General features: G+C 39.9%; 1 protein-coding gene across 3 annotated transcripts; it reads left to right on the forward strand.

Moving 5' to 3' along the window:
* The first annotated feature begins 288 nt into the window (after positions 1-288).
* On the forward strand, positions 289-20844 carry LOC104947148 (helicase with zinc finger domain 2). Of its 3 annotated transcripts, XM_010773110.1 has the most exons (21): positions 351-386; positions 4091-4143; positions 4409-6164; positions 7414-7597; positions 8126-8233; positions 8855-9369; positions 9461-10099; positions 10284-11082; positions 11221-11296; positions 11469-14874; positions 15036-15121; positions 15341-15466; positions 15547-15702; positions 15784-15928; positions 16008-16136; positions 16465-16657; positions 17120-17266; positions 18279-18488; positions 18615-18771; positions 19929-20096; positions 20380-20844. In XM_010773110.1, the coding sequence occupies exons 3-21, from the start codon at positions 4633-4635 to the stop codon at positions 20490-20492; spliced, it is 8889 nt and encodes a 2962-aa protein (XP_010771412.1). In that variant the 5' UTR covers positions 351-386; positions 4091-4143; positions 4409-4632; the 3' UTR covers positions 20493-20844. The 3 variants fall into 3 exon arrangements, with proteins under 3 accessions (XP_010771411.1, XP_010771412.1, XP_010771410.1); XM_010773109.1 differs by lacking the exon at positions 4091-4143 and having other exon boundaries at positions 289-386; XM_010773108.1 differs by lacking the exon at positions 351-386 and having other exon boundaries at positions 3914-4143.
* The last annotated feature ends 497 nt before the right edge of the window (positions 20845-21341 follow it).

Here is a 21341-nt window from a genome sequence, read left to right on the forward strand (position 1 = left end):
ACTGACTCATGTTTGCTGAATCTTCAGTAAACTATATTCTATTGGAACTCTTTTGACTCTGTTAATTGTTTTGAATGTAAATGATGTGTTAACTTGGTGTTGAGAAGATCTCGAAAACATCCGGCCCAACTTCAGAGGTTTCTCCACAACCCCGCCTCCGCTTATTTAATCTTGGCAACAGTGCCAAAGACACATTTCCTGAAACACAGTATGCAGATTCACAAGCTGTTGTTCACATGAGGAAGAGGAGTGATGCGCGTCCACAGAGCGCATGCCTGTCATCTGAAGCTGTGACGCAAAGCATGGGAAACGAAAGTTAAGTCTGCAGACAGAACACGGTCACCGAGAGAGACAGAACCCGGTCACCGCGAGAGGAGCTGCGGGAGGTGAGTGCATGCGATCATCTCAACATTTACTTATTCATATTTCAATGAAGCGTTGAGAGAAATTATTTGAGATAACATGGAAGATCCTGCGAATACACACTTATGAGGAGCTGCCTAATTACGCCCATTACTATTATTATTATTGTTGTTGTTGTTGTTGTTGTCGTCACTGCGATTATCATTGTGATTATCATATTTATTTATAGGAATAGTGGTAGTAGTAGTAGTGGAAATCCCAGTAGTTGCAGACAGTAATAGGCTACTGTTGAAATAAACTCGTCAGACAGTAAGGGACACATTTGTAGACATGTTATTTTGAATCAGTAATAACTGAATCGTCTTTAGGGGCATATTTAAAGGCATATTTACCGGTAGAAAACCTTCACCTCAAACCATTGTTTATTCTCTTGTCGCTGACATCATGCTGAGGGTGTGCTGCACCAGGAACATGCTCAGCTGCGCCCTCTGGTGGGCTGACGCTGGAAGCTCCATGCAGAGGCACCTGCTGACATTTGGAGGCAGAATCATCAGACGAGGGAGTAACAGTAGAAGTACCCGGCCAGACCTTGTACTTAAGTCAAAGTAGTACCAGAGTGTAGGAATACTCGGTTAGAATAAAATTCCTGCATTCAAAATGTAAAGTAAAAGTAGAACAATATCCGCATCAAATTATACTCAAAATTCCAACAGTAAAAGTAGCCATTGTGCAGATTGGTCCATTTCAGAATAATATATGATATGTTTTATAATGATTGATCATTAAAGTGTTCTCAAAGCTGGTAAAGGTGCAGCTAGTTTGAATGACTTTGTATACTGCAGGGCAGCTTGTGGATTGACTCCAGGTGGAACTAAAGTCTGATTTAACACGTGATTAGATTTCACACATCCACATCTGTAAAGTAACTAAAGGTATTAAATACATGTAGTGGAGTAAAAGTACAACATTTACCTCTGAATCTATTGAGCTATTTCAGGGTCATAGGTTTTGATCATTCAAAAAAATGCAATTTATTTGAAAGTTCAAGTTTTTATCCTGAACTTTGAAAAATACTATGATGTATTCAAAATAAAAATAAGTATTTGAAATCATTTTTCAGGTTGAATATTATTTTTGATTCAGTTCAGCAATTTTTTTTGAATAAAATATTTATTTTCAGATTTCACTTTTATACATATTTTTCATATTTGAATCCTTATTTTTTTCAGTTGCAGATTTTTCGTTTTCAGATTCAAAACTATTATTTTTTCAGTTTCAAATCTTGTTTTTTCAGGTTTCACATTGCTTTTCACCTTCAAATCGTTTTTCACTTTCAGACTTTTTTTTTCGCTTTCAGATCTTTTTTTTCTCTTTCAGACTTTTGGCCCTGATGTTGCGTGGGGGGGCGGGGCATAGCAAAGAATAGTTTGGCATCCTGAGTGGCAGGCATAGGTGGCAGGCCTCCCTCTGTCATGTTGCCTGAGAAATATAACTCAATACTTTCTATACACAATACTCCCGTGATTGGTGGTAAACTGATACCAGCGTCAAAGTTCCGTTAAGCAAGCTGTTGAGCATCGTAATTGGCAACAATCAAGGTATAAGAGCAATAAACTGTGCTAGAATGTGAAATTACGTATCCGCAATCAAGCATTGTCCTTCCCCACTTCCACGTAGCTCAATGAACGCAGCATAGTATTGGCTTGGTTTTTGCAATCAGAATCAGAATCAGATTACCTTTATTATTCCCACAGGGGATACATTTACATTTTTACAGCAGAGAAGAGTCAAAGACAGCTTAATGCTACCTAAAGCATGCATGAAAAAAGTATTAAAGATTAAAAAAAGAAATTATATATATTTTTAAAGTTACACATTTTACATAATACACACCCTGTAACAGTTCTGCGGATTTAGCAGCACCGTTTTTAACGGCATATATATATTGCACATATTGCAAATATTGCACATAGTTGGTATTTATCAACAAGAGGTGTTATAGTCTGTGTTGTTTTGTGCGGGGTCTAGAGGCTGTGCTGGTTGTATAGTCTGACCGCTGCAGGAAGGAAGGACCTGCGGTATCTCTCCGTGAGACAGCGGGGGATGGCGTCAGGTCCACCAGAACAACCTGCTGGCTCTTTGCGGACACGTAATTTCACATTCTAGCACAGTTTATTGCGCTTATACCTTGATTGTTGCCAACTACGATGCTCAACAGCTCGCTTAACGGAACTTTGACGCTGTTATCAGTTTTATTTCCCACCTATTACGGGAGTATCGTGTATAGAAAGTATTGAGTTATAATTCTCGTGCTACCTAACATCAATGAAGGCAACATGACAGAGGGAGGCCTGTCAGTCAGGATGCCAAACTACTCTTTGCTAAGCCCCGCCCCCCCAAGCAACATCAGGGCCAGAAGTTTGAAAGCAAAAAAAAAGATCTAAAAGTAAAAAAAAAGATCTGAAAGCGAAAAACGATTTGAAGGTGAAAAGCAATGTGAAACCAGAAAAAACAAGATTTGAAACTGAAAAAATGTGTGTCTTGAATCAGAAAACGATAAAAATGTGTACTGAAAAAAATAAGGATTCAAAAATCAAAATATGTATAAAAGTGAAATCTGAAAATAAATTTTTTATTCAAAAAAATTGCTGAACTGAATGAAAAATAATATTTAACCTGAAAAATGATTTCAAATAATTATTTTTATTTTTGAATACATACAGTATTTTTCAAAGTGCAGGATAAAAACTTGAACTTTCAAATAAATTGCATTTTTTTGAATGATCAAAACGTATGACCCTGAAATAGCTCCATATGAATCGTAGTCGGGTAGAAGAATGAAGTAGCATAAAATGGAAATACTATATATTTGAGGTAGGGCCCTCAAAATTGTACTTGAGTAAATGTACTTAGTTACTTCCCACCTAGTCAAAGTAGCAAAGCTAAAGTATAAAAATACTCTGTTACAAGTGAAAGTACTACATTTAAACAGTACTTAAGTAAAAGTACAAGATTGTCAGCATCAAAATATACTTCAAGTACCAAAAGTAACAGTACTCACCATGCAGAATGGCCAATTTAAGCACTCTATGTTTTAAATTACTTTATCAAAATGATTGGTGCATTTATGTGTTATCACTTCAGTAAAAGTGGGGTTTATTTGAATGACTCCATCTACAACTAGGTAGCTGGACATTTCATAATATAGGATAATGTATTAGTTGATTTATATTTTGTATTAAGAACCTACATCTGCAAAGCAACCAGGAAATAAATATGTAACTTAAATGCTCAAAAAATATAGTGGAGTAAAAGTATAAAGTAGCATAAAATAAAAACAATAATTGAGTAAATGTACTTATTAACATTATATCACTGCTGCTAATAATATAGTGCTGTTAAATAGGATTAATAATACAAAATAATATGTGTTCCTAGAATAAAAAAATATATTATGTATTTACACTACTTTAAAGTGATAACAACACTTTAAAGTAGTGTAAATACATAATATATATTTTATGTTTATCTTTGACCAGGATGATAGAGTACCCCACAGGAAGGCTCTCTGCATTATAAGCTGCATTCTGACCTGTTGCCTATTGTTTTCCTCTACCTTGTCTGTATCATTTATCTGTTAAAAAACAATAAGCCTTCTATCTATTTTCCTCAATGGATAAAAACAAATATGTGTGACCCCATTTACACCTGGTGTAAACCTGTACAGATATCCTATCAGGAGGACAGCCATGCAACTCTTTGGATCGGAGCAATGGGAAGGTCTGGCCCATATTGTTATCAGAATTCAGATCACATTGCAAATGCCAAGAAAAGTAAACTAGATTTGTTTCGTTCATTGGTGTCTAGACTTTAAATGTGAAAGCCAGACTATTTAAATGATTCAGCAGATAAACAAACTATAATATTTGCCGGAAATATACGTGACTAAATGGCTTTCTGAATTGAATTGAAGACATTGAGCGCTCTTCTCATCATGCTCATGATTCTCATCATGCATCATGCATTCTCTTCTGTTTTTTTTCAGACATATTCCAGCTCAGCTCCACATTTCTTCACTTTGGCCTTCGGTTTGACATTTATGAAGTGAATCCTCCCTCATTCTCTCAGAGGCCCGTTAGTGGCTTTGTTAATCAGGTCTATTGTGACTGAATGCAACACAAATGAAAACATAGAAATTGCTTAAACTCTGGGCATATTTCTACAATGTGCAAGGTGTGTTGACTGCAGCTGGTGACTCAGCGTATCACCATGTCAGCCGCCAACCTTGCTCCTCTTACACCAAAATATGACCTCAAACTTGTATGCACTAAATGCTCTGTCGAGGAGAAAGAAATTACCTACAGGTTAAAACCAGTTCAACACCAGTGTGCACGCAACCTCCTGCTCTGCAGAGCCAAATGTGGCAGCAAATGGAGGCCTGTGTCAAAGAGGCCCACGTTTCCTAATCCCGTTCGGTATGAGGTGTGTTACTTCTTTAAGGAGGGTCAAGGCTGCTCGTACCACAAGAATCGGTGCACCTTTGCCAGAAGTGATGAGGAAGCTGATGTTTGGACATTTGAAAAGTGTCACAGGATCAACCATGTGTCGCTCTGTAACCTTGTAGCTCAGTCTGAGGGAGGAGCGGACTCTGAGTCTCTGAGGGACCTGCCAGCTCTAGATCTGAAGGCTGTGTGTGATCTGTGTTCTGTCAAAGAGAACGAAATATCATACACAGTTCAGTCAGTGAGTCACAAGTGCAGTAGAAATCTTCTTTTAGCCAAAGACAAAGCCTGTGACCTCTGGAGGCCTGTCTCTGAGCGGCCTACATGTGGTCGAAACGTATTTTACCAAGTGTGTCAGTTCTTTGTGGAGGGCTCTGGGTGCACAAAGCACGGGCAGACGTGCACCTATGCCAGAAGCGATGAGGAGGCCACTCTGTGGAACTATGTGAAGGACAAACGCATTGGTAGAGAGGAGTTCATCCGACTTGTAGTTGAGTCTGAACCGATTTCGATCACACCGGAGAGTACAGCTGAAAGCATTCTCCAGCAGTTTCCAGGTGAATTCATCGAGCTCTGCAAACGCTGCTTCAATGACAAGCCACAACAACTAACAACCAAGAGATGGACTCCCTCTTGCTCAGCAGATGCAGCGCACCCCTGGGACCCAGTCCTAGTTCATCACCTGTCAGAGAATAAGAGGAAGCACGTCTACAGCCAGGTGCGCCCTCTCCCCCAGAACTGTCACTTTGAGTTCTGCAGTCATGTGACGGAGGGGAAGCCCTGCTGGCACCAGGTGGGCCGCTGCCAGGCTGCGCACAGCGAGGTGGAGATGGCCGTGTGGAGGGTAGAGCACGGCGGGGTCTCCGTGCGACCTTATGTCCTGCAGCTGAGCCGGCAGCAGCAGGCGGAGCAGCGGCTGAAGGAGCAGCTGACGGAGCAGCAGCTGACGGAGCAGCAGCTGACGGAGCAGCTGACGGAGCAGCAGCTGACGGAGCAGCTGACGGAGCAGCAGCTGACGGAGCAGCTAACAGAGCAGCTGACGGAGCAGCGGCAGGCGGAGCAGCGGCAGGCGGAGCAGCGGCAGGCGGAGCAGCGGCAGGCGGAGCAGCGGCAGGTGGAGCAGCGGCCGGTCTCCATGTACTGCAGAGTGTGCCTGCTGGTGCTCTCCTCCCCAGAGAGCTTCTTCGAGCACTGCTCCTCTCTGGAGCACGCCCAGCTGCTCTCTGAGGACACCACCACCAGGTGGAGGGGCCGGCAGCCCCCACACAACCACCGGGCTGAGTTCTGGCTCTGCGAGAGGTAAACAAACACATGGTAGATCAGGGGTGTCACTGAGGGGAGGCGGGGTAGTCTGGGTTTATTTGCACCTTGAGTTTTTTTTTAATATGATTTTATTTTCTAATCGTTTTTATTTAGGTTGAATCATATATATTTACACAACTTTTTATGATTATTAGTTTTGTATTTCTTAACCTATGTTTTTTTTAATTATTATTATTTTGATATTATATATGATTTGTTAGTATTCCTGTCATGTCTGGTGTGTTTGTTGTATTTATTTTCTCTTTTTTTATTTTCCTTTTTTGTTGTTGTTCTGTACTTCTTTTATGCTGGAAAAAAAGAGACACATGTCAACTTTAGTTTCTGGAGTGTGTAGTAACCCACAAATGTGGAAATGAGTGTAAAATTATTTCTAGATCTTGACAAGATTTTGGCAAGAGTTTTGATCATAAAGTAAATACTATATAGTTCAGTTCCAGATACCGGGAACTAAATGTTTTTGTACACTGTGATCTGTAAGCTGTAATACACATGTGTAAATGATCATCTGAGGCATACAACTGTTCACATTACACTTGTTTTTCTTACGAAATGTCAGGTTGTGTTAAACAATCAGAACTCATTTGTTTTATCAAAAATGCCTTACATTACCAAAACTATTTATCGTTTTTTGGGGCTTTCCCACTTGTGTCTGTTTTATCCTGTTAAAAGGTTGCGACAATGATCTTCTATATTCTATACCAATCACATCAAATCAACCATCCCAAACAGTATAAGCTCACTATAGTATTGCACACACTCTCTGTGTTGTGATTTGATTTCAATATGGCATGGAACATTCACTTATTAAAAGTACTTCATTCAGTTCAGGCAAAAATCTAAATACTTGTCCTTTTGAGCAGGATGATCTATCTCTGCTGCCTTGGTTTGATTTATTTTTTAATTCAGGCATTTAAAACATAAGTAGTAGTAGTAGTAGTAGTAGTATTAGTAGTAGTAGTAGTAGTAGTAGTAGTAGGTAGTAGTAGTAGTAGTAGTAGTAGTAGTAGTAGTAGTAGGTAGTAGTAGTAGTAGTAGTAGTAGAGGTAGTAGTAGTAGTAGTAGTAGTAGTAGAGGTAGTAGTAGTAGTAGTAGTAGTAGTAGTGGTAGTAGTAATAGTAAAACATAAGTAACTATAATTCACATTAGTATAAACCTCCTGAGAAAAATGTGCAAAATATAGCCATATTCTTTTTATAGCACGATTAAAAAGTAAATTTCATCCTAGACCACAAACATGTGAGTACGGCAGCAAGTGCCCCAAAGCTCACTCTGAGGAGGAGCTGAAGGAGTGGCTGATGCGAGCTGCAGAGGAGAAGGAGATCAGACAGAGCATCGGAGCCCAGGGTCTCATGAACTATAACCTGGAGCTGCTGGAGGAATACAAAAACAGCAGTAATGAAGTACACATAGTGAGTATAAGTATTTTACACATTATCTAATTCTGTTCAGATTTGTTCCGGCATCTAAAAGTCTCTAAATCCAGCCTTTAATGCATTCATACAGACTGCCAGACTGTTGTACTTTTGCACATAAGACACAACACAGAAATAAACTGGACAGGATTAGGCGTCTCCTTCAAACGCTAAGGGAGAGATAACACAGGTCATACGCAGTCGGTGTCTGGTGCTTTACTGAATTCGAACCTGGTGCATTATGGGTATATATAGACCTGCCACAGACAGTGATCTAAGGGTATAATGTAATTATAGTGATGTGTGCTTCCCCAGGACTCGCACCACTGTAGAATGCTCCCTTTCATTTCAGGAACAGAGATGCCTAGACTTCCTCCAGTTACAACAAACAGTTGTACAAATGAGTGACTTAGGAAATAAGAAATGCAATTAGATAGTTCACTACATACATGTTTTGTATACATTACTATATATTCTCAGTTCCTTAAATACCATATTTTTTATTCACCATCTCGAACGTTACAGTTATCAGAGCAAGTCAACGATGTCAGCATCTCTTGTGACGGAGATGTAACTGTGGAGTGTGAGCAGATCAATGAAACACTGCGATGGAACTTCCAAGTTGAAACAGAGGTCAGATGTTTACCATGTTTTTCAATGCATTGAGGTTGGTTTTGTTTTCCTATGGGAAATGTCTGCTGCTGAATTTGTCATTTCAGAGTACTTCATACAGACACAGCAAACTGTGTTTTTGTGCCCTTTACACATTTGCTGTAGTGTGTGTGCGTGTGTGTGCACTGTGGAAAATAATTAGTTGCATGTTATTATTAATATGTGAATTATCACGATGAATAATTAACTAACCGCCATAAAAAACAGTGTATATTCCTGAATGACACTGAGATAGCAGTGATCATTGGAATGCAGTAATGGGCTTGGAATAAAAGGTGTATGAGTGGAACAGGATAGTTCCAGTTTACATTGAAATCTCTATATAGTATATCTCTAAATCTAAACCTTGTGGTCCAGTTGAAAACTAATTATCAGTAACGATAGCCCATTTTGAGCTATAGCTATACAATGTAATATATAAAAAGCCCTTAATCAGAATTCTGTGTTAAACTATTACCCTAGTTACTCTTCTTAGTATCTTTGTAGTATTCACATAATCGTTATCCTATAGAAATGTGTATTCCTTCATGTCTGAGAAATGTTGTTCATGGTTTGCTTACTAGCCACTTTCTGTATGTACAGAGACAGCTTGTGCACGTGGCGCTGCTAAAGCAAGAACCAGGAGCTTCCTATACGCTCGGCGACATCAGCTCAGTGCCCTGCATCTACTCCCCCGGTGAACCCTTTCTCACTGACGACATGACCTATGACATCACAGTGTCTTTCACATCCATCAACCCAGGCCTGTACGACCAGTGGTTAGTGCTAGATTTTGACATGAGACCAGTGCTCTTGAAAAAACTCCGGGTTAGAGTAGGCAAGCTTTCATTGGATGACGTTGTACAACCAACAGTGACGTTTGGATACACCTTTCAAAGTGCTGAGCGCTGGCATCGAGGAAACCGGGTTATCATCCCATGTTCGTCCAGGACAGAAGAACAGGAGAAACTGTTAAAGAAGTACAAGCCTCCTCCGATTAGCTTTCTGTATAAATCCTCCTACAGCAGCCAAACACCTCTGAACAGTGACAACTACAAAGAAAGAATGCACCAGTTCCTGTACGATGAGGAACAGGCAGAGGACCAGATTGTTTCAAGGTAATGTGCTTTCCTGTAGAGAGTTCCCTTTATCATGTTGGGATTTTGCAACTATTTACAAATTCTAAGCTTGTTTTCTGATTTTCTTTAGGTTAAATGTTTGTGGAGGAATTACAACATTGGGGACGTTGAACAGTACACAGTTTGGCATGATGATGGCTCCTCGGGGAGAACTGTTCTGTGCTGTCTCCATTCCTTGTAAGCTCACTCCAGACACCCCTGAGGGACTGGCACTGAAACGCAGCATCCAGTCTGCCCTGATAGCCCCTTTATCTGAAAGTAGTCAAAGCTCCAAGGTCTATGAAGCCAGCATACTGAAAGACAAAACAAGTGAGAACACCATGTATTTGCAACTGTCTAAGAAGTGTTGCTCTGATCTTACACTCAGAAGCAATGAGTCGTATCAAATGGAGGTGCAGTTCCAGCTCAATCGCCACAGCTTCTGCACCATGCACAAGGCCGTAGACCTCCTTCCTGATACAAAAAGAGTGCTGCCAGACCTTAAACACTGTGGAGTTCCTGTGAATAACATCAAACATGAGAAGCTCAACCCAAAGCAGCAGTCAGCAGTTGACTTTATCACAGGAAGCTCCAATGTCCAGAAATATTCAGCACCACTCCTCATCTACGGGCCATTTGGAACTGGGAAAACATTCACCCTTGCTTTAGCAGCCCGAGAGCTGTGTAAGCTGCCTCACAACAAAGTGCTTATTTGCACCCACACCAACAGGTAACGACAATTATTCTAAATGTTTTAATAATATACTGATTCCTTGATACATTAAAACAGATTTTTTTGTGGACCTTTTATTACTTTCAAAGTGTTAATCGAGTCATGCTCATTGCTCTAAGCTGTACTGTCTAAAGTATGTTTTTAAAAAATAGCACCAACATTAACTTTTTTTTCCTTTCAGTTCTGCAGATCTGTACGTCAGAGATCACTTCGATCCATTCATCAACAAGAAAGATGATGGAACGAGACCAATTCGAATAAAAGTGAACAAACAAGGGAAAGCTTTGTTTGCCACGGATGAGATCACTTTGAAATACTGCTTGCTGTCGGAAGACAAACAGTCTTTTTTACCACCTACAAAAGCTGCTCTTGATCGCCACAAAATAGTTATAACAACCACAACAATGGCAAGACATTTCCATGACCTAAATCTCCCAGAGGGATATTTTACCCACATACTGATTGATGAAGCCTCTCAGATGCTTGAATGTGAAGCCTTGATGGCCCTTGGCCTTGCTGGTCCACAAACCAGAGTTGTTTTGGCTGGAGATCACATGCAAATGGGACCCAAGCTTTTCTCAGTTGATGATCATCACCGTTCAAATCACACACTCCTTAATCGCCTCTTCCACTACTATCAAGGCCAAAAGTGTGATGCTGCCCAGAATAGTAGAATCATTTTCAGTGAAAACTACCGCTCAACCAAAGAGATTGTGGAGTTTGTGTCCACCAATTTCTACGTCGGTAAGAATGACTTTATCAAAGCTAAAGGAAATGTTCCGCCTCCTGCAAATGGCAATGCCTTAAAGTTTCACCATGTCAGGGGAGCATGTCTCTTGGACACTGGGTCTATGTCTTGGTGTAACAAAGAAGAAGTTGTCAAAGTGGCTGAAGCAGTGAAAGAGGTTCTCGAACAGTGGCCATTGACATGGGGGCCCAAGGACCCAAGCTCAATCTGCATTCTATCAGACGGATGTCAGGTAACTTTTAAGATTGAGATGAATATATTGTTTATATAAAATATTTATCAAAGACTTCTGCATCAAGTAATATCTAAATGTCTTTTTTCGTCGAGTTGTAATAATTTAATTATCTGACTTTTTTCATGTGATTCATAGGTCTGGCAAATAAGGAAAGCACTTTCAAAAAGAGGCCTCAATGAAGTCCATGTTGAGAATCTTGCAAATGTCCAAGGTAATTTAGTTTCGCTTTAAGAACTCCTGGATGATTATCCTTTTTTGTTAGACATTGGTTGTGCCAACCCTGCACACCTGTTTGACCGTTATTATATACCGTATATATTTATATTACCCTTTCCATATCATTCTCATTTAACAGAAAACACATTGTGTTCATGTGTTTACAGGTAAACAGTTCAGGGCAGTCATAATGACAGCTGTGCAAACACGTGACAGCCTGAAAACATCTCACCTACCTGGTCTGGAGCTGTTCAATGATGTGCGTGTGTTGAACACTGCAATGACCAGAGCTCAGTCCCAGGTGGTTGTGGTTGGAGATGCTGCTGCCCTCTGTTGCTTTGGGAACTGCTCGAAGGTCTGGAAGAGCTACATAGATCATTGCATCAGCAACAACAGTGTCACACCAAAGCATTTCACCATGGATTTCTTCATGAAAGATGTCATGGAAACTACAAGGTTTCAGAAGCCTGAACATGTTGATGAGGGCAGCCCTCTCAGTGATGCAATTCTTCAAGAGTTGAAAGATGACTATGAACTCCTGAAAAAAGAACACAATTTGGATGAGGACAAGTGGAAATGTAAAGACTTCAACAACCATAGGTCAAGATCATCATACAATATCAGTGATGTTGATGCAGATCTTTTGAAATATCCAGGGATGTACAAGCACGGAAAGTTGTTCAGGGAGTCATATAACAAAGGTTATGTTGTACCATTTGACAACCCCACCTCAAGAATACGCATCAAAGGAAGAGATAACATGGGTAAGACCTTCACTGGAGACGAAGTGGTCTTACAAACAGCGAAGGTGATCAGCATCACCAAGCAATCTGAATCAGCCCGCGTTCTTGTGTGTCTGCTTGAGGATGAGGATCACAGCAAACCAAGACAAAATTCTGAAGAAACATTTATCAAAAGAACGATGATACCCATTGCAAAATCTGCCCCTAAAATACGCATACTGATCAGCAAGAGAAAACGTAACTGCATTCCAATATGGGAGAAAATGAATGGTCAGTGGACGACTGCAGCATTTGAACATCTTGATGAAAAGCTCAAACAGAACAATGTATTTGTGGTGCAAATAATTGGATGGAAAGAAAATTGTCATATTCCATTAGGGAACGTCATAGATATTCTTCCTATTGGAAGTTCTTTGGTTGACGGTCTACGGATCCTGAATGAAGAATTCAAAGTTGAACCCAATACATGTAATCCAGACGAGGGTCTCTTCTCACAAGATGAAGACGGGACACACAGAGAGGACTTAAGCCATATGATCACTTTCACGGTTGACCCCAAAGAAGCAAAAGACTTGGACGACGCCATCAGCGTTAGGGATATTGGAGAGCATGAGTATGAGTTGGGAGTCCACATTGCAGATGTGGCCAGCTTTGTGATCCCAGGTTGTGAATTGGACAAGGAGGCAGAACAACGTGGTGCTACATATTACAGCAGCAGTGTAGACCCTGTGCACATGTTCCCCAAAGAGTTAAGCACTGGAACCTTCAGTCTTCTGTCAGATGGCAAACAATGCAGGGTGGTATCATTAATGTTCAAAGTAAACAAGAAAACAAATGAGATCATTGGAAAGCACAAACTCCAGCTGTCAGGGATCAAGTCTAACAGGCAGTTGTCTTATGACGAGGCAGAGGCCATAATCACTGACCGGTACAGAGAGGGACCTGCATTTGACTCTGTAGAAGACTGTGTCACAGTGGCTTATCGTTTTGCAAAAGCTCGAAGGAAGGACAGACTGGGCTCAGATTGGGCTTATTCTCAACCTGATGATAAGAGATTGCCAGGAAAGCGTAAAGCCAATATGATGGTTGAAGAGCTGAGTGTGTTATTTAATACACTTGCATCAAAGGATTTGATTGACTCAAAGAAAACCTTGGATTGCACACCCCTTCGCTGTCAGTCAAAACCTGATTGTGAAAAGATAGAAGATTTCAAGGCGAAATGCGGAGAACTAATTCCTCTATCCTTTCATGTGCGGCACAAAGTTGAAGGAGTTGACGAAGTTGGCGAACAACCCTCAAACTGTGAAAACATCCGCATACTGACAGAAGTGTGGGAAGATATCCAGTCAGCTGCCAGAGCAGATGATATTGACAAAATGGTGGACCTTATAGCGGCAGATGACATCCATCCTCCTCTCCAACCAGTTGTTGATCAGTTCAGAAAATGTTTTTGTAAAGCTAAAGTCATATGTTCCAGCTCCTACTCCAGAGAAGTGTTTAGGCATTATTCTCTGAACGTAGATTCTTACACACAAGCAACCTCCCCAATACGGCGGTACATGGACCTCATCTCGCAGAGACTTTTGCATTCCATCATACATGACCGGAGAGCGCAATACACTACTCCTGAGATTGCAACTTTGTGTAGTCAATTTGAGGACAACGTCAAGAATGCCAAGGAGTATGAACAAAAGGCAGAGCAGATCTCCTATGCAGTGAGCATGAAAAAACAAAGTGCTTCAAAGCTAGCCTTTGTTGGGAGTCCCAACAGAGACAGTGTTCCAGTGGCATTTCCTTTTAACAAGAACATATTTAGAGAAAGTGTATCAGTTATGTTCAAGGATTTACAATTGTGTGACCAACCCATTTTTGATGAAGAAAATGACTGCATCACTCTTACATGGAAAAGGCGGGTCTATGCAGTTGACAACATGCAAATCCACCAAGAGTTGCAAATGACAGACTATGGTCCTTGCGTTGAGCTTCCACTGGCAACATGGAAAGCCACTGTTGAAGCAATTGACCAAGGAAACTGGGATCATGCAAAGTCTCTCACAATGGAAGCTAATACTAAGCAGCAGGAAAAACAAATTATTCTGCCACAATCTTCTGAAATGCCAGCTCCCAAATCAAAGTCATGTGACTCTGAGGAGCAGGAGGAACAAAGGGAGCATGAGGTCGACATCCATTTGCGTTTGCAGAGAGGGGACACCCTTCAGATCCAAATGACCACTGAGGTAAGAAGAGGTTACAACTCGCCTGCTGTTCAGCTGGTGCGCATTAAACCAAGGTTTGAGATCTGTGTGGACCATGTGCACAGCGCTATCACATGCTTCGCCAAATATGCAGAGGAACCATCAAAAATCTTGTATAGAGACACCAATGAGTATGTACAGATCTGGAAACCGTTATGTAAAATGGAATCTGCTTCCACTGCAGTGGATGACAGTGACAGCATAGTCATTGAGAACCTGGTGGTAAACTTCTGTCAAAAGCAGGAACGTCGCCTAACAGGAAGCTTCTTCTTACCTATTGCATCTATCACTAAATGGGCCATTGAATGTAACCTTTCAAAGTGCTTACTGTGCATACGGAAAAGAGGTTTGACGCTACCTTCAACCCCGGAACATTCTGCTCTGGCGGACCCAAAAGTGTTCACATGGGTGGCCCACGGTGTCACAGTAAAAGCAGAACAAAAAAAACCTCCAAATGAAGGAAGTGAGGTGGAGTTCTATGTCCATCACCTGCCGATGGAGAACATTCCTGATTGTGTCTTTCAGAAAAACACTTATTTCACAGTTGAAATAATCCCAAAGTCTCTGCCTGAAATGTAAGTGTATTTCCCTTTGACTTTACCTGTGTAACATGGCTTAGAGTTTGGCTTTTCATCTGTTTTTGTCTTGCATTGACATTCAGGCTATATGTTGTTTGACAATTTCTTCAGCTTTAGATTGAACTGCTGACATACATTTTTATGTTTTCCTTTTGTAGCCGGAAAGAAGAGGCTGTGGAAAACATTCCGTATGCATGTGACCTTGTCAAGGCTATAGCACTTGGAAAACACATTCCAAAAGAGGGTATGTCCATGAGTCAGCAGTACATAGTTGCATAGACTTTAACTATTTGTCTCAAGTCAACCATTAGAATAAATAAACTGAACACACAATATACTTTTCGAAAAAGTATAATTCAGTAGCTTCACTCGTGCTTGCTAAAAACAATTCATTACATTACATGTCACTTGTTAGACGCTTTTATCCAAAGCGACTTACATACTCATAATGTTGTCTTTGCAGTAAAACCAATGTGGAACCACCAGAGGAAAGAGCTACCGTATGGACTAACGCAGTTTAACCAGAGTCAGCATCTTGCTGTGGAGAAAGCTCTAAATAATACCTTCACAATTATACAGGGACCACCTGGTAAGAGCTGGAACTGATACTCACCCTGACGCTTCATATTTTCTGTAAAGTGTTAAGCCATTTTCTCATTTGTCTCTTAGGGACGGGAAAGACAGTCGTTGGTGTGAAGATAGTGTTCGGTTTCTTTGAGCTGAACGCTAAGAGCCCACGGACTGATGTTGACCCAAGGGATGAGAACAAGAAACAAGTTATTCTCTACTGCGGCCCATCCAACAAGTCTGTTGATGTTGTTGCAGGCAAGTTCCTTTGTTTCTCTGCTGATTTTTCAGCAAACATTTTCTGTTAACTTGAGCCATGTTTTTTCTACTGTTACACAGAGTACCTACTGAGGTTTGGGGACAGACTACGGCCCCTCAGGTTCTACAGCCAACACGTGGAGATGCTTGATTACCCCTATCCAGACTGCGCTCTGCAGTTTTCCCGGAGGTCAATCCGCCAAGAGCGTGCCAAACCAGAGCTCAGGTATTGTAATCATACCAAAACATTTTACAAAAAGAATCTATTACTATTGACTAACAATGGCATATTTATATGGTTCTAGGAGCATCACTCTGCATCACCGCATGCGGGAGGACACTAACCCTTCTTCAGGTCAAATAAAAGATTTTGATCTACGCATTAAACTTGCCCTGGAAAAAGGAAAAAAGCTGACTCCTATAGAAGTGAAAGAGTAAGTTCAGATGAAGATTAGTTTAACTAAAATGTCACCTTAGAGTTAATGAAGAAGGGATTCCTGAATGCTATTTTTTTCTAGTTTTAACTAAATCTGACCTTTTGGTGAATTGTACATGTTGGGTTACTACGCTTTACTTTATGCAAAAAAAAGTTCTCATATTTAGTTGCATTAGCTCAAAAGCACATTAAGATGACTATCAGAAGAAATTGATAATCGTAAAAAAATGTAAACATTAAAATGAATACCTTGTACTGTATCTGAGGGAAAATGATTCAAAACAGAGTAGCAATGCACTAAGTCTATCTATTATTTTCCATCCAAGATACAAAAAACTTCTCGTAAAGGCTCGGAAATATGAGTTTGAACGGCATGACATCATACTGTGTACATGCTCACAGTCTTCCACCCCGAATCTGACTAAGACCGTCAGTGCACGGCAGATCCTCATTGATGAATGTGCAATGGCCACTGAACCCCAGGCCCTGATTCCATTAGTCTGCAACCGGCCAGAGAAGGTGGGTTTTCATTTACATATAACAATAATGATTCTGCTCTGGCTCTCTGCTTACACTGTCCTTAATGCTGTATGTATGATCATGATGAATGTGGCCTTAATTCATGAAACTGCCCTTAAATTACATGTCAAAAGACAATGTGTCTCACTTCACAAACAAAATGACAAACTACCAGGGCAGATTGAAACAAACGGAATAATATCATATATATAATATAAGGCTGAAGCTTAGACTCAGGTTATGGGGTTTTACAATACATATGTATACATACACATTTACCTATATTATATATACATACACAAATACACATATATATTGTATATATACATACACATACATACACTCTAGTTCCCCCACCAGGTATTCCTCTTTGCACAGATTTGAGCACACTCGTGCCCCCCTCAGCCCCAAGCCTTTCAATTTCGTGACACTAGTTATTCACTGTCAGATCTTCTCTTTCAGATTGTTTTGATCGGGGACCATAAACAGTTACGACCCATTGTGAAGAATGTGCATGTGAGGAGGCTGGGGATGGCCAAGTCTCTGTTTGAACGTTACCATACGATGCATAAGAAGAGCGCTGTGATGCTGGACACCCAGTACAGGATGGTGAGAACATTTATAAACACCAATACTGTACATGGGAAGTACAAATACACACAGCACCACAAAAATCATTCATCCATTGGTTGAAAATAAGAATGTTTCCACCAGAAAAAATAGTTAGCACCAAGCAACACACCCTGAACAACATGCAAGACCTCCAATCACCCTAACATTATGAGAAAGAAAACTTCTAATCTTGTTGCAGTTACATTATAACCAACATATGTATGCCCACCAGCAGTTATTAATGTGCGTCTGCCATGGGCAAACCACAATATGCCGTACAGTGGACTACTGTCAGCGCACATAGATACTTTGCACCGTGCGTTCGTATGGTCTTGTTTTATGCAGGCTTTATGAACGTGGACAACAGTGAAAAATATATTCTTCATTAGTTTGGAATTAAAAAAAAAAAGTAAAGTGAAACTTGTTCACACGTAATCATCCACATGATTGTTTGAAAGTATTTTAAAATCAATACAATTTTATTTATAAAAACTTTTTAGGCCTTCACATCTATAAGTTTCAAAGCTCCTTTCCTATCATCGAGAGAATTCAAACAGCTCTTATCATGGCTGCCACGGAGGTACTTCCGGGTCATGTCACTCCGTCAGGAACCTTCCTAAACTAAACTGACAATACGACCATAACCTAGACAGTTTTTAGCTTCCTCTTTCTCTTCTATTTTTGGTTTTATGATTTAGGTTGCAATCATTATTATTAATAAGGTGCATACGCCCCCTACTGTAGAGGATAATATATTTTCCCAGGATAACTTTATATCTTTTGCGTCCTCTTTTACCCTGTCCATGTCTTCATCCACTTATCACATGAGGTGACTTATTTAATACAGTTGTAGTTAGTTTAGTATTAGCCCCATCCCTAACAATGTCCCCTAGCTGTTGAAAAATCACCATAACTGACGCTAACTATATGCACTTACTGCTTTATTACCCAACTGGAGTTTTTGTGTTATAAGTGGCAATCACCAACTAGCAATTATGTGCCTTTATAGCATAAGGAAATATGTGAGTTCCCGTCGCGAGAATTTTACGAGGGGAATCTGTTAACCGGAGTGGAGCAGCCGAGCAGCGTCCTGCGTGTTGACAATAAGACGATGCCGATCGTTTTTGGGGACATCAGAGGAAAGACCGTCAGCCTGGTGGTCAACACAGCTAAGGGCAACGAGAACTCCAAAGCCAACGAGGAAGAGAGAATCAAAGTGGTACTGTATTGGGCACCCCCGGTTTCCCTGTTGATTTTAAACAGCAATATAAAGATATAAGGGTAAAAGTCACCTGATAGTAATAGTTAACATTATTTATTTTTGTTTTACTGGTTTCTTTTGCAGATTGACATTGCTGAAAAGCTGGTGACTAAAGCCAATATCGAACAGCAAAATATTGTGATTCTGTCCCCCTATAACGCGCAAGTGTCAGAAATCCGAGATGGGCTGAAGAAAAAGAAATTGAATGGAATCACCGCCACCACAATCACTAAAAGCCAAGGTGAGAGTCCCTTTAGTAGCTAAACCCCAATGAAGGATATTCCAGTCAATTCTGAAGAAGGTACTAACTGTGTAGAGTGTAACCGGTAACGATGGGTCTAACTACTTCCTGTCCTGATGGGTTGTTTGAAGCACTGTCTCTTAATTTATGGCCATATCTGACATTTGAAATTTAAATCATAATGTGTAAAATATAAATACTATGACTGCCCTAGGATATTAAAGATTTTCCTGGTCGACCAGTCTTCATCAATTCAGGAGATTAGTCGACTTGTCATCCCACGTTTATGATACTGTGTATTATGATTATTATTTTTAGGGCTGAGAAACAATATTATTAGTAACATCACAGTACGTTGTGATGAATATAAAAGATAAAATAAAATGGTAATAATGAGCCTTATAATTGAGAATAATTTACATATTACACGAGAAAAGCGCATGTGAGTGACAGCGCACGGACAGAGATGATTCTTATTGTGTGTGTGTGTGTGTGTGTGTGTGTGTGTGTGTGTGTGTGTGTGTGAACAAGCATCGAGCACACACACTCAGCATTTAGTTCATTTATTCTCTCAACACAGTATAACATGACTTACACCATCACACACACAACTCTGTGGATGTGTAGATGTAACGGCAATAATAACAAATGGTTATTTAAAAAAAAGTGAAAATTAATATCGTTCTTTATATTTAAAAATAAATATAACAAAGAAAATTAACACTACACAGCAAACCGAAACACTCACACACAAATACCTCTGCACATTACGCCCACATCGTGGAATTAAAGCTTTAATTTATCGTTTTCTGAGGTCAGAATTATTATATAGTATAGGTCTTATGAAGTCTGAGGGGATTCTGGCTGAAAGGACAGGCATTTTATTTCTCATTAGACTACAGACTTAAATAGACTAAAAGTTGCTCAACAAAGACTTTTTTAGCCAACTAACGTTTTGGCTAGTAAACACAGACAAATGTATACAATATTATATATTTCAGTTGAGAGGGACAGATTCAGATCTTTTTTCTGATATATAGAGACTGTTTTGGGCTTGCAGACGACAATCCCACGACTTCATCAGTGCTGGACAGAAGAAACCAAACAACAACCTCTGTTGTTTACTGATGGCTCAACATGTCTTATTTGTCTTCTAGGAAGTGAATGGAGCTACGTCATCATATCTACAGTGTGCTCTCTGCCAAGCGAGGAGATTGAGGCAGAACCTGAAGGAGGTTGGTTGTCCAGACATCTGGGCTTTGTGGCCGATCCCAACCAGATAAATGTGGGCATCACCAGGGCCAAGGAGGGACTGTGCATCATTGGTAAGTCAAAGATAAGATAAGAAATAAGTTAAGATATACTTTATTGATCCCGAGTTGGGAAATGTTTTCGTTACAGCAGCATGTTAAAACAAGGCATTGCACATAATTAGAAATCAAAAAGACTAGAAATTAAACACATATCAAATATAAACTGGAACTAAAAATGGCATATTAAATTAAATATAAATGTAAAATGTACAGTCCAAGTTTCTGCTGTTCATGAATTAATTGTACTCCCTAAAGCTCCTCTGAAGCTTCTTAACTCCCATGTGTCCTCTCAAAGGGAACCAGGAGCTGCTGAACTGCGGTCGGACTTGGAAAAAGCTCCTGGACCATTTCAAGCTTCACAATGCAGTGACGGACGCAGACAAGATCTCAGTGTTGGCTTCCACATAGCAACAGAGCGCTGCAACAGCACAGCTTCACAAATATGTTTTGTTGGGCTCTGATTTACAAAACGTTTTTTTCCTTCAACGTGTACGTGTAAAACTTATTTTATAAACTTGATCTATTTGTTATGTTTAGGTGTGGCAATTTCATTTTCCAAGTTCAAAGACTGTATAGTCTGTTGTTGTTTTGTTTTGTTTTTCCTTTTGTTACTTCAATGAAAGAAAGTGCATCTAGGTAACATTTCAGGCTACAATACCACATGCTAATGTTGAGTCTGGGCAGAATGCAGAGAGTTCAGGTCATGTGGATGGATCTTTTAATGAATCTGCAGGTTTCAAATGTGTTCCACATTGATATTAACCACGGTAAAATCAATGTTCCTGTCAAGAGAGTTGACATTTATGTTTTATTGCTGGTAAGTCCTATCACTGCCTCATCATTCAGGGAGAGTAGTCTGTCGTTTTTTTTACGTTAGACCTTCTGATATTGTTTTTGATACTTCAGATATTGTATATTTAGGGTTAAGCGTTGGCAACACAAAAGTGAATTAAACATTTATATAGCTATGACTTGTAAGATGTTGCAAAAGAGCTATTTTTTTACTTTTACATTTGAAATATAAAATGTTATGTTGATTTTAAAGTTCATTTTTAGGAAATTATAGATTTTGTAAAATAATCAGTTTCTCTTTAAGACTCATTACAGTGATATGTGTGTAAAAATGTAAAAACAACATTAAAACATTTTCTATTCAGAATGTATCGTGCTTTTTTTCAGATATGCAAATCAGTGGTGGACAAACAAAATGAAAAAAGACAGCAATAAATAAAGGAAACAGACGATCCTCATGTGGGA

Source organism: Notothenia coriiceps, unplaced genomic scaffold (genome assembly GCF_000735185.1).
Source record: "Notothenia coriiceps isolate Sejong01 unplaced genomic scaffold, NC01 NC01_scaffold00012063, whole genome shotgun sequence".
Classification (NCBI taxonomy): Eukaryota; Metazoa; Chordata; class Actinopteri; order Perciformes; family Nototheniidae; genus Notothenia; species Notothenia coriiceps.

Excerpts from the sequence above, each read along its gene's own strand:
- LOC104947148 (XM_010773109.1), top strand. The coding sequence starts at position 4,633 with ATGTCAGCCGCCAACCTTGCTCCTCTTACACCAAAATATGACCTCAAA. Across the intron at positions 11,083-11,220 it reads TTCTATCAGACGGATGTCAG|GTCTGGCAAATAAGGAAAGC; the intron begins GTAACTTTTAAG and ends TGTGATTCATAG. Across the intron at positions 17,267-18,278 it reads TGGACACCCAGTACAGGATG|CATAAGGAAATATGTGAGTT; the intron begins GTGAGAACATTT and ends GTGCCTTTATAG.